An 11,779-nucleotide genomic window follows, 5' to 3' on the forward strand; every position below is an offset into this window, starting at 1 on the left:
AAAAGTGCAGATAGAAACCTGTAGTAACTGCACTTAAATTCTGGAGCACATAGAATTCCAGACGCAAAAGAAGACAGTTGGATGTAAATAACAGTAGGCTTGCATACAGGAGTTGTTGATGTGAAGTTTGAATTTGATATCGTAGTTTGAACTAAACTAAGTACTGGTGAAGTAAAACAGTGCTGACTACAGCTATGAGTGCTGACTACAGCTGAGAGTTTCCCCTTGAATTATAAAGTGGGGTATTGCAGTGCCATGGAGCAATGCCTCCATTGGCAGAACAAATTGCAGAAAGCTGAGACTGAAGAGTTTTAGCTGACAAAAGCAATAATGTGATGGGTTTTTTTTGCATCATCTGGAAAACATTTTTTTTTTTCTGATGTTCACTCCAGAACCAGAAAACATTCTAAAAAACACAGCTGGATAATAAGGTTATAAGACGTCCACTTGTCACTAAATTGTGAAGCATATTTGTAGTTTAGCATAAGAAAGCAAAAATAAAAAGGTAAAATATTTGTTATGAAATGCCCTAGAGTATTAAGGCCAGTGTATTAAAAATTGCTGACTGATTTTTGGCCAATACTGTTTATACGCATAAATCATTACCACTAAATGTTATTTTATGGGTTTGCTGTGTGTACATTCCTCTTACTAAAATATTGCTTGAGCCGAATTTTATGTGGAAAGGATTATGGCAAGCTTGATTGTTTATTAAAAAGTAGAGCCCAGTATCTCTAACACTTCAAAAGTGAACCATGCTGTCCTGAATCTCTTACAGGACCTCAGTTAGATCCCTTGCCTTCAGACAAAGCGCATCTAGTGCCATCTAGTGGCTACAGGCTGATAGCTAATTTAAAAAAATACATACCAGCGGGGAAAATGGATGGAGATTGACAAATCCTCATATTTCCTCCTTTCTTGGCCACCTCCATTCTTCCATAACAGGCATTCATAGATCGTTATTTGTTTCCAAAAATGCAGTTGTTTTAATGTCTGTTATCCACTTTCTGCTGTCAGGCTATTTGCTAACGTCTAGATCAAAATCATCTGCTATATCAGTGTTTGGGCAGAGAATAATTAGTGCTGTATTTACAAAGCTTCACAAGTCATATTTTAGCATCCCTTTTAGTGCCTGCACTAAAGCTCACTCTCAGTCTTGGAAAACCCCACAAGGGGCAGAGTCCTGCCATGCGTATGCCATTGTTTCATATACTGGTAAAGTTTCATATTAATGGAACAACCTCAGGCTGTGTTTTCTGTTGTTCATAGCACTTTACTCACTTTGTTGATGTCAAGAAGGCAAAGACATTCATAGCTGTGTACGCTGAGGCAAGCCCATCAGCTTCCGTCAGGACTTCAGATGGCAGTGTGCAGGGAACCTTGCCCAGCTCTTTGTCCAGCTCTCCCTTGTGTAGCAAGGGAGGTTGCAGCCACCATCCCAGCCTGGGAGTGTGGTTTGAAGAGCACAGTACTGTTTGGGAGTTGCAGTGCAAAGTAGCAATCCTCATGCATTCTCTTACCTGTTGGTAATAGGCAGTTACTAAACCCAACCCCTCCAGAAGTCAAGATCAAAAATAAATAAATAGGTAATTTTTGTTATTAATCAGGGATGGGGTTATTTGAGAGAGTTGACACCTGCCAGCTTTATAAAAGAACGGAAGAAATGCACACTGAGAATTGTTTATTCCTATATGTGATGTTTGTTAAGTGATGTTAAACATTGAAAGCAACATTTTGGTGGTGGTTATCTCTGGAGACACCAATACAATTCAGTCCAAGTCGCTGTTGCTGTAAGAAACAACTATATGGGTGGATCCCATCTAATCACGTATTTGTCATCTTGATTTATAAAGGGCTTTTTTTAGATTGTTGGCCTAAAGAAAGTGCAATTATTTTTCTGTCTCATTCTCTTATAGGATATTAAACACTACATTGTTTGAACTGTATGAAGCTCTGGGCAATTTTCCTGCCTTGTGGGTCTTCAATGTGTTGCTTGTGGTTCTTCAAATTCTGCACTGTTTTTGGTCTTACCTAATCATAAAGGCAGCCTACAAAGCTATTTCAAAGGGCAAGGTAAGACAGCACATCTCTGTTTCATGTTTACTCTTTTTAACTTTTTCATTATCAATACATGGTTACTTTTTAGGTACTTGTTCTTTCTGATCCATAACCCATTACTAAAGGCACATGTTGTCTTACATAAACACTTTTCCTTTTCATGGATTTTTTTTCCACTCCTCCTAACAAATGGTAAATAAGTTAATACATTCTTTATAGTGACTGTATTTATATGTGCTTCCATGCTTCTTTTTTATAATCTGATGCACTGAACCAAACTACATTCCAGAAATTGGATTTTAAAAAAAACAAACAAACAAACAAAAAAAACAAGCAAACTGCTCCTTAGGGGCTGCCAGTTCTGTTCTTCTTCTTTATAGTAGTTAGAAAAGTGTTAATTTCCCAGCTGGTAGTTATAATAATACAAACTGAAATTCTGCTGCTTTTGGTAGTGGCAAAGTTACAAACCACAATCTCTTTTGGATTTTGGTATAATGAGATTCTGCAAAGGGCTATGTACTTGCTTTCTAGGAATCTCACAGCAAGACTGTTTGGGATGCAATGTAGTATATTGCTAACATTGTTAGATTTGATGGGGAGATGTAATTCACAGAAATACTAGCCCCATTACACTTCCTGTGCAGGAACTGCACTCACATTTAGATTAAAAAAGTTTGCATTGATCATGTAAACTACAGGGTATTTTGCCCTTAAACAGTAGAGCACATAAGTTGATATTTTAGACATGACCACCTCTGAAGGGAATGGGATTGTTCTGCAGATAACTGCTTTCTGTGGATGTACTTGAGAGCTCAGCCTCTTGCTGGACAGAGCCCAGAATCTGTCACTCGCTCAGTGTGGCAGCACGTTCTTGAACTGTATTATGCCTGAAAGTCACGCTTTGGGCTTCTCTGCTTTTACCGGTTATTACCGTCAGCTGTCCTGTTTGAATTAAACCAGTGACTTCAAAAAGTGTTTCATACTGTCTCTTACTCTGCTTGTTTATCCTTTCCCTTGTGCTGTGCTGGAAGGCTGGGAAGTGGAACCCCTTGCATGTAAGTTTCTTTAAATTTACTATGCAAAAGATGTGTTCTGCACAATAGCAGGGTGTTGTTTTTCTTTTTTTCTTTTGCAGTTTCTGCCTGATGTTTTTATCCATTGATTGTGTTTACATATTTAAAGGAAGGCTGTCCTTAAAGCGTGTTTTTGCTTCTTGCCTGTGCACTGTCCAACACCATTCAAACCCTCTTCTATCCATAGTATCTGAGTGTTATTGCATTACAACCATTTTTACATATGCTGCTCTGTCACCCTTCAGGAAGCATACGTGAGAGCATAAGTCCTCTGCCTTGTAGTTCAACCAATTGCACAGAAGGAGGAAATTAAGATTGTATGAAAGCGGAGTTAGACACTTGCAAGAAGACAGTGACAAGGTTAAAGCTGCATATACATGACTTGAGGCATGATGACATATACATGACTATCTTCCTCTAGATCTTAACTTTCTTCCTCACTTACAACCCTTTCAGTTTCCACAGTAAAATAAGCAGTGTTTTCACAGAAGTTTGAAGATATCTTACAGTATATCTTCTTTCTTAATTGTTTTATTGTTGTATTACTAGTACCCACCTTTGGAACAGCTCAGCTAATAAAGCAATTTCTTATCATTAAATCTGTAAACAGTCCTGATAATCTATTTCTTACTTTTTGTTATGCTTAGGAGTTCTATAAACCTAGGTACATATTTTCTAAACACACTCTGTAGGAATTACTCCACTGGTCTTTTGGAAATAAACAAAGATAATTAAGTACTGCAAGATGTGCTGCATTCATACCACGTTTTATGTAGAAAGCCCCTGGTATGTCATGTGCTGCATTTTATAAATGGTCACATCATAGAATCTTAATTGGCTTCGGGGCAGGATGCTAGCAGAAGATTTAGCAGTAAATTTAATATATTAAAAGAATTTAAAATGACGCAGAATTTTCAGATCATCTAGTCTGCCCTCACGTTGATCACAGGCACACTGTGAGAGCCCATTCTCTTTTGTCTGATAAAGGTGTAATTCTAAGCGTAGTTCTATATCCACAACAGTTTTAATACAAAACTCCCTGTATATAAGAGACTGAAGTAATCTGTTAATTGAAGCTGTGTAGGTATGGTATTGAATTTCTGACCTCAGCTGAGTCCAATTTCACAGGTGTCAGAACTGCTGCCCTACTAGACATTGACATTAAAAAGCAGTTATTCCCAGGTGTATGGGAACTTTGTGTTTCTTTCTTCTCTGTTCCCAAACAGAGTAATGTCACTCAGGCGTTACAGTATTGCAGGGGTGGTAGCAGCGCTGGGAGCCTCAAAGGCCAATAGTCATTTTTGAAGCAACAGTTGGAGAGCAAAATTGTCTTCAGGGCTTTCTGGGATGGCGGAGGATTGTTGTAAGCAAACATATATATTCAGTGACATTCCCTGTTCTTTAATTGTTTTGATTTCCTTGGTGAAAAGACTTGCCGTGTGTTTTGTCACCTTTATGTCCACTCACTATGGTAAAGTCAATCGTAATTTTCAGATGTGGTAACTTGCACAGGATGGATAGATCCCAAAAGAATTAGGAAGCTCAGCTATACAGTCAGGCATAGAAAGCTGCATCTTTAAAAGCTGCCTGCAACTTTGACTTCATGCCTCTCTCTGTTGATGCCTTTTTTTTTTTTTTTTAACTTCTCTGATGTACTTTTATCAGTTTTGGAGTTTATCAAGACTAGACTGGATAAAGCTCTGGGATAAACCTCGGCTGACTTGACAGATTACCCTGCTGTGAGCAGGAGGCTAGGCATAGTCTTTCCGAGGCCTCTTCTGACCTGAGTTATCCTATGATCCTACATGTTGGCAGTGTCGCTGTTACCTCCTAGAAAAAAAACAGCCCTGAAAAAATAGGGCAGGCAGGGCTTTTTCTTTGCAGGATTTTCTTTTCTGTTGCCCTTCTTTGCTCTTCTTAACCTGTCTGTTGTTGGCTTCCCCACATTTTTGCTTGTTTTGGGTGCACCTGACTGAACACAGAAAAGCAAAGTCACCTCAGGGATTCCAAAGGGACTTAGTGCTCAGTTCTCAAACTTAGTGATCCTCATTTATGATCTTCAAAGAGCTCTACAAAGGAGAAGAGCAGACTCGTTAGTCTAAGGAGTAGAATTCATCCAGTAAAAGGGTATAAATTGGCAGGAATGAAGTTCAGCTGGAAATTAGCAGGAAGTCCCTAGCAGTTAAGGCCAGTGTGTTTCTGAAGCAGCTTTCCAATGGCACACTGGGGCAGATGGTTGAAGTGCTCGAGTACATGTGGGGTTCCTGTGCTAGGGACTGGACTACATCGAGTGTTTCCGAGCACTGTTCTCACCACGTCTCAGAGATCAGAGACTGGTGCCGTGAGGTGCGTTTAGGCCAGTACTCCTACCTCCTACTGCCAGCCCACAGCACAGCTCCTGGGAGCCATGTGGGAGGTGAGGGGGGAGATGTTAGGGTGAATACTTACTATTTATTCTGGCATTGTCAGGTCAAATAAAAGCACCCCAAAGGAAGTATGGGAATCCCTGTGTCAGTTATGAGCCTCCCCATGTCTGGAAGACAAAGAAAATGGAGTTGTAGTAGGAGGGCAGAAGGACACGGACTAGGTTGAACTAGGGAGCTTGGACTGTGGTAACCTTTAGTTGGGGCACCACCCTTTGCCTTGAACCCTGTACTCTCCCTTTGACATAATACCTTTTATGCGTCAGGGCACAGTTCTCACCCTGCATCTGCATGCAGAGGGCGTGTGTACAGGCAGCTGTGTTTGAAGTTGTGCAGGCAGGCAAAGGCAGAGAATGTGCCAGAGCTGATACCACTTTCAAAGCTCCAACTGAAAACTGTTTGAATTCTCTGATTCCAGCTTGAACCAAAAAGCTCAGTTCTTTCCTTAAAATTATCTACTGCTTGCTTCTTCTTCAAATTCTACAGGTAGCAAAGGATGACCGAAGTGACATTGAATCAAGCTCAGATGAGGAAGAAACAGTACCTCGCTCAAAGACCCCGCACAGCACTATCACCACTAATGGGACCGGTGGTGCCAATGGGACAAATGGGTATATTACTGGTGGCACTTGCTCAGAGGAGCATTAATCCTTGGGTGTCATGAGACACGAACAGAATGAACTGTTTGTTATGGAAGTAAATTATAAGTTGTGAATGCGGTTTCTTCATATATCTCAGCATCAGAAAAAATTAGGAGTATAAAAGCATTCAGATAGTGCACTGCCATATTTCCTGTTTGTGAATGAAGACAACACATCATTCTGTATACGTAGGCATGCTGTATGTGTATGTAATTGACACAATGGGAGCAGTATTTTCACCTGTACTGTCTTTAAAATATTATTTATTTTGTATTCTTTCTGGGAACTTCTGAACAAAAGGGAATATCCTTTCTCAAACTTTTTTCACAGTGGTGGAGAGCATCACGCTCAGAGCTCTTCGGTCCATCCCTGTTGCTTTTGCTGAGTCTGCTATAAGTAATAGTTGCTTGATTTGTTAATTACAAAAGATAGAACATAGCTTTACATATTCTAGTTCTGCTTCAGATATTTTTGCTATCTTTGTGTTTTAGAGTGCTGGTTTTGAAATTGCCTATCAATTCACAGTGGCCGTTTCTCCAACAGAAAGTTTTAAAACACTGGATTGATATTTTAAATAGTAGGTAATATGGTCAATTAGCAATTTGGGGAAAAAGAACTGTTGCCATTGTGAGATGTTATTTTAGCATAAGCTAAAATTCAAAATTGGTCGTTAGTTGCATTAGAAGTAGATTTGATTGGTTGTGCAAATGCCCAAAAGCATTTATGTTAACGGTTAAGATACGCTCATTCTTGTATTGTTTTTTTATTTGTTTTGTTGGTTTTTTTTTGTCTTGCAATTTTTGACCTCTATAGATTTCAGTTTTTTGCAGAGATTCCATGTTGAAAGGTATTTGTTCAAGTGCACCATTGTGAATCCAGAACTCACTCCTGAAACTGTTCTTGCAAATTAAGATGGATGAGAGCAGATATGTAATTGAAAAAACAGCAGATGAAAAGTCATTGCTTCCTCAAACACAGTTCAGTCTAGGTATCATTCTTTTAATTATTACCACTTTTTTGGTAGGCTGAAGAGAGAAAAGGCACAATGTCATACATTACTAGAAGTAGTTTATTTTAAATGCATGAAAACTTGAGCAAAATTCACTTAACGTAATTCACAACAAACTTCGAAGGCTCAGCAGTATTTTGTCACCTTTATAAAAAAAGGGGGTGTGTCTGTTAAATTATTTTGCTCTCCTATTTCATCCAATATTTACAAACTGTGTCCCAAAGAAGACAAAATAACACCTAAAACTAACATCCTCTTTTAACATAATATATATATATACATATATAACACTTCTTCCAGTTCCTAGATCATAGTTTGATGTAGGATGCTAAGGATCATACAACTCTTGAAGGACACTTTTCTGTGATTTGTGACAGCAGTGCCAAAAGTAGGCAAGGTTCTTGGGCAACAGACTCTATGCAACCTACTGTTCAACAGTATTGTGTATGTGCACACAGAACCAATGTGCTTGTAGACCAAAGACTTATATAAATATTAAAAAAAAAAAAAAGAAAAGAAAAGAAAAGGAAAAAAAAAGGAAGGAATAAACCAGGAAAAAATGTAACAGTGTGTCTTCTATACAGAAAGGGACTGGAGTGCTGTGTTCAGCTGGAATCCTAGGCCAGGAAGTATTTCTTATTCCTTCCACCCTATGCAAATAGCAAAACATAGATGATTTCTAGCATCATAAAACATGTTTAAAGGTTCTAAAGCATACAGACTCATCTGAAGAAAGTTTTGTTGCCACTTCTCTCTTTTTGAAACACTGCGATTCGTTCCATTCTACTCATGACTCTTGAAAACTTCTGAAACCCTTATTACCCATAGGGACCATATGCGTGTTAGCAAAAAATGTGCTGAAAGTAAAGACAGAATGGCATGAATGAAAATAGTACCACCATTTAGTAGCAAATAAAGGTAAGAAAACTGAAAACTTCTAAATCGTGTGAGGAAAACTGGTTTACAGAGCATCCTTTGAAAAATCCAGGCACCTTGTAATTCAGCAGCTTCAAAGCTTATATGTCCCTGAGCGTATATGAGGGAGCAAGAGAGTCTTATTCAAATCTCCTTCTCCCCTAAAAGCTTCTTTGCCTCTTAATTTTTCTAATCTGTCTCCTGTGACCCTGATTTCGTACAGTTATCTGCAAGGCCAGCTATACGTGTGAAGATACCGTGATTGCAATAGAAGGTATCCCATCCACAGTATTTGAAGTGGCACTTGTTACTAATTACTGTGAATATTATACTAAGGTTTTAAAAGAAAATTGAATTGGGATATATTGAATAAGCATTGTTAGTTCTGAAATCTGACCTGCTGAGAAAGTTCTTGAGAGTAACAGCTTAGAATCATAAAATTATAGAATACCCTGAGTTGGAAGGGTCCCACTAAGACCATTAAATCTAACTCCTGGTTCTACACAGGTCTACCTAAAAATCAGACCGTGTGTCCGAGAGCATTGTCCAAATGCTTTTTGAACTCCAGCAGGCTTGGTGCTGTGACCACTGCCCTGGAAAGCCTGCTCCAGTGCCCAACCACCCTCTCGGTGAATAGCTAAAACACATCTCTTTCATAATGTTGATTTCTACCTCTACTGGACCGTTTCCCTTCTGCAAAGATAGTTATAAAAATGGCATTCTGGTAAATATTTTGTCATATGTGGGGACAGAATGTTGTTCTCAACTGTTGGCATACACCTATAGTGCTGTGATATCATCGATATCAGGAAAGACAGTGGTTCTCATGAACAGTTCTCAAACAAGATACAGGAGACCTTTGGTCCCTGTTGGTCCTCTCCAGTTGTGCTGTAGAGCGCTGATTCAGACGTTCAGTCAAGGTTACAACCCTTGAATTGGCTTGACCATTTCTGGATATGTAGATTCGTAGTGTACCCCCACTGTTAAATAATGTAACTTGGATTGAAACTCTTCCTTTGACATTTAAAATAAGTTGTGTCTATTACTCACTAAAGCATGTAAACAGTTACCAAGATTCCACTGATGTCCAGTAACTTATTTATCTCCCATAAACCAGGCTTTTTGGAGTCCATTCTTAGCAGCCTCGGATAAACTCAATACAGATATGTCTGGAAAATAGGCAAGGTCAGAGATTCAAAGGGCACGTTTGCGGAAATGGGATAAGACTAAAGAAGTGTCAAGTAATTAACTTGCTGAACAATTGCTGAACTTTCAAGTTACAGTTTTTAATGGTGATGAAAAATTCACACATTTTTTCTGTCTTTACTGAGAAGGACCAAGTGTTTTAGTGATCATACTTGGCAGTGTGCTTTGATTTATTGCTTTAACCAATGGATGTCAAAACTTTGGCTTCTTCTTCCACTCTGCAGAGAGAATGTCATGCAACTATTTCCTTTTTAACTGAATTTGTTTGCTTCTCTGCTGAAGAGCTTTGCAAGGTGCTTTTGGAGGCCATTAAGTATTTAGAGGATAATCACACACATTCCTGAAAATTTATTAAAGTGATTCGCATGGCTCATGGTAAATGCGATATCTTAGAAAGTTCTGTATATTCGTACCTTTTGTAGAATTGTCATTTTAGAAATGAGGGTTTGTATTCTATAACCTATTTGTCTTCAAACTCTATGCTCCCTTTTTATAGTACAGTACACAACACAGTGGTTGAGATGTTGAAGTAGGAAAATGAGGAAATGATGTGTAGAGTTTATTAGTAAGTAGTAAGAATTTGTCTTCTCTCCCTAGCCAGCCCAGAATATAGTAAAATAAGATTCAGGTCTCCTTTTGTTTACTGCTTTTCATATTGGCATTTTTCATACCAAAAGAAAAATAAGTTGTTGGTTTGTTTGTGGTTTTTTTTTTTACCATTAAAAAAAAAACACTTAAACATTGCAGAAATTGGTAGAAATATCTGATCAAACAACAAGGGTGGATATTGGAGTCGTTTGGATCTTGATCACTGTTAAATAGTGCTAGTTCTAAAATACCAAAGTGTCCCATGCTGTTTCCTTGTTGCCATTTTGTAGTTTTTATATGTGTTATTTATTTAATGATTCCAGCAGAACTGAAATGGGTGTCACATCTTCAGGTGCTCCTGTTTCAGCCTGGAACCAGTCTGTGTGACTGCTGATGCCAAATCCTTTTTCTGAGACCCAAGTACATGCACTAAAGCTTTGCTTATGGTAAAATGATTCTTGTTTTAAATCTGTATCTGTTTTGAGTGAAAATCACGTTCTAGTTCTGAACAGAACACAATGGCAAAAGCTGTTACCCTGCAGCAAATGTCAATGATGATCAACACGAGTTGATTTAGACGCTGCGTGTTTTACGCAGCCTATTCTAGTAGGAAGCCTAATGCCTGTTACATTCATCTTTTCATTACTGCAGCCTTCTGTATTCTCAGAGAAATATGGGCTATTATTGGTTTTCTACAGTTGATGCTTTGGTATTTTTTTAATCTATTTGCTACAACCCATTTTTGTATGTCTCCTACTGTCTACTACTTGTGACATTTGTGCAAGAGGAGCTATTGAATACTTTTTACCCTTCCTGTAATGTAAAACCTATTAGGCCTAACTTCAGTGTTTTGCAAACTATAGTTGCCTTTAAACCATAAAGCAAAACCAGTTTGTATTACTTGTTTTGACTGGTTTTGATTTGGAACAGGGACCTAATGGGAACTTCAGTAAGACAACCTTATTCTTTATTTCTTTTCTTTTTGAAAAACACTAGTGCAAGTTTGGAAAAGTGGCATATATGTGTAGCCTTTAAATTGTAAAGATTTCTGATAGTAGTTGCAATGAAAACACAGTGTTTGAGTGTGTCTGTACAGAATTCTGTTTTTGAAACTGCTTTCAATTTGAAAAATGGAGGAAATACTATGAATTGATGTTTTGGAGCTGTGACAATGAAAGACCAACAAGATTGTCTTACATGACCTAAAATGATCTGTGTAATGAAACACGTTTTACATCTTCTTCTGTTGAAATTCAGCTTCTTGCAGTCCCTGGATTTAAGTAGATCCACAGACGAGCTCTCATATGTATTGTGCATGTTGACTGCCTGTTGCAAGTCAGGGTGAGGCAGATGACACTATTTCACGTGTGTTTTCATGACAATCCTGTGCTTGAGCAACTCTTTCAGAAATGCAGTGATGTGTAGGAACTCCACTGTCCCAGACACAGTGATGTGCTAGCTAGCTGAAAGTCCTTTTATGTATAGCTATTGTGTAGAACTTTGGGAATTATTTTGTGTTTAACTTGGTTGGTTTGGTTTTGTTTGTTTGTTTTTAATATGGAAAATAATTATCCCTCATAAAGTCTCTGGAACCAATCGGTATTGTGGGCTATTTAAATTTGGAGACACTTTCATAATAAACATAAGTATTAGGAATCTACTGTCACTTGCCTTCTCTTTTTCATTAAATGCAAATGACATTTTTCCTTTCTGTTAGATCAAGGATTGTCATCCACACTGCAGATGCCAGCATTTCTAGAGCAGATAAAGTATGTTTTTGCTGAGGTCATCACTGCCATATTTTCTGGTATTTCTTGGTTGAGACAGTTTGTAACAGTAAGTGTCAGAAGAGCAAGTTCTCTCTAT

The 11,779-nt window shown here is 38.3% G+C and overlaps 1 protein-coding gene across 6 annotated transcripts in view; it reads left to right on the plus strand.

The window, feature by feature from the left end:
- The window catches only part of CERS6 (ceramide synthase 6), a 124,190-nt gene extending 112,619 nt beyond the window's left edge, over positions 1–11,571 (plus strand). For 2 of the 6 annotated variants that reach the window (XM_083842407.1, XM_083842405.1), the window contains 3 exons: positions 1,917–2,073; positions 3,090–3,113; positions 6,041–11,571. In XM_083842407.1, the coding sequence (XP_083698533.1) occupies positions 1,917–2,073; positions 3,090–3,113; positions 6,041–6,202 (343 nt within the window). In that variant the 3' untranslated portion in view covers positions 6,203–11,571. Of the gene's footprint in view, positions 1–1,916; positions 2,099–3,089; positions 3,114–6,040 lie in introns of all 6 variants that reach the window. The other 4 variants (XM_083842408.1, XM_083842406.1, XM_083842409.1 and 1 more) reach the window with 3 other exon arrangements.
- Positions 11,572–11,779: the final 208 nt, after the last annotated feature.

Source organism: Anser anser (genome assembly GCF_964211835.1).
Source record: "Anser anser genome assembly, chromosome: 6".
Lineage (NCBI taxonomy): Eukaryota > Metazoa > Chordata > Aves > Anseriformes > Anatidae > Anser > Anser anser.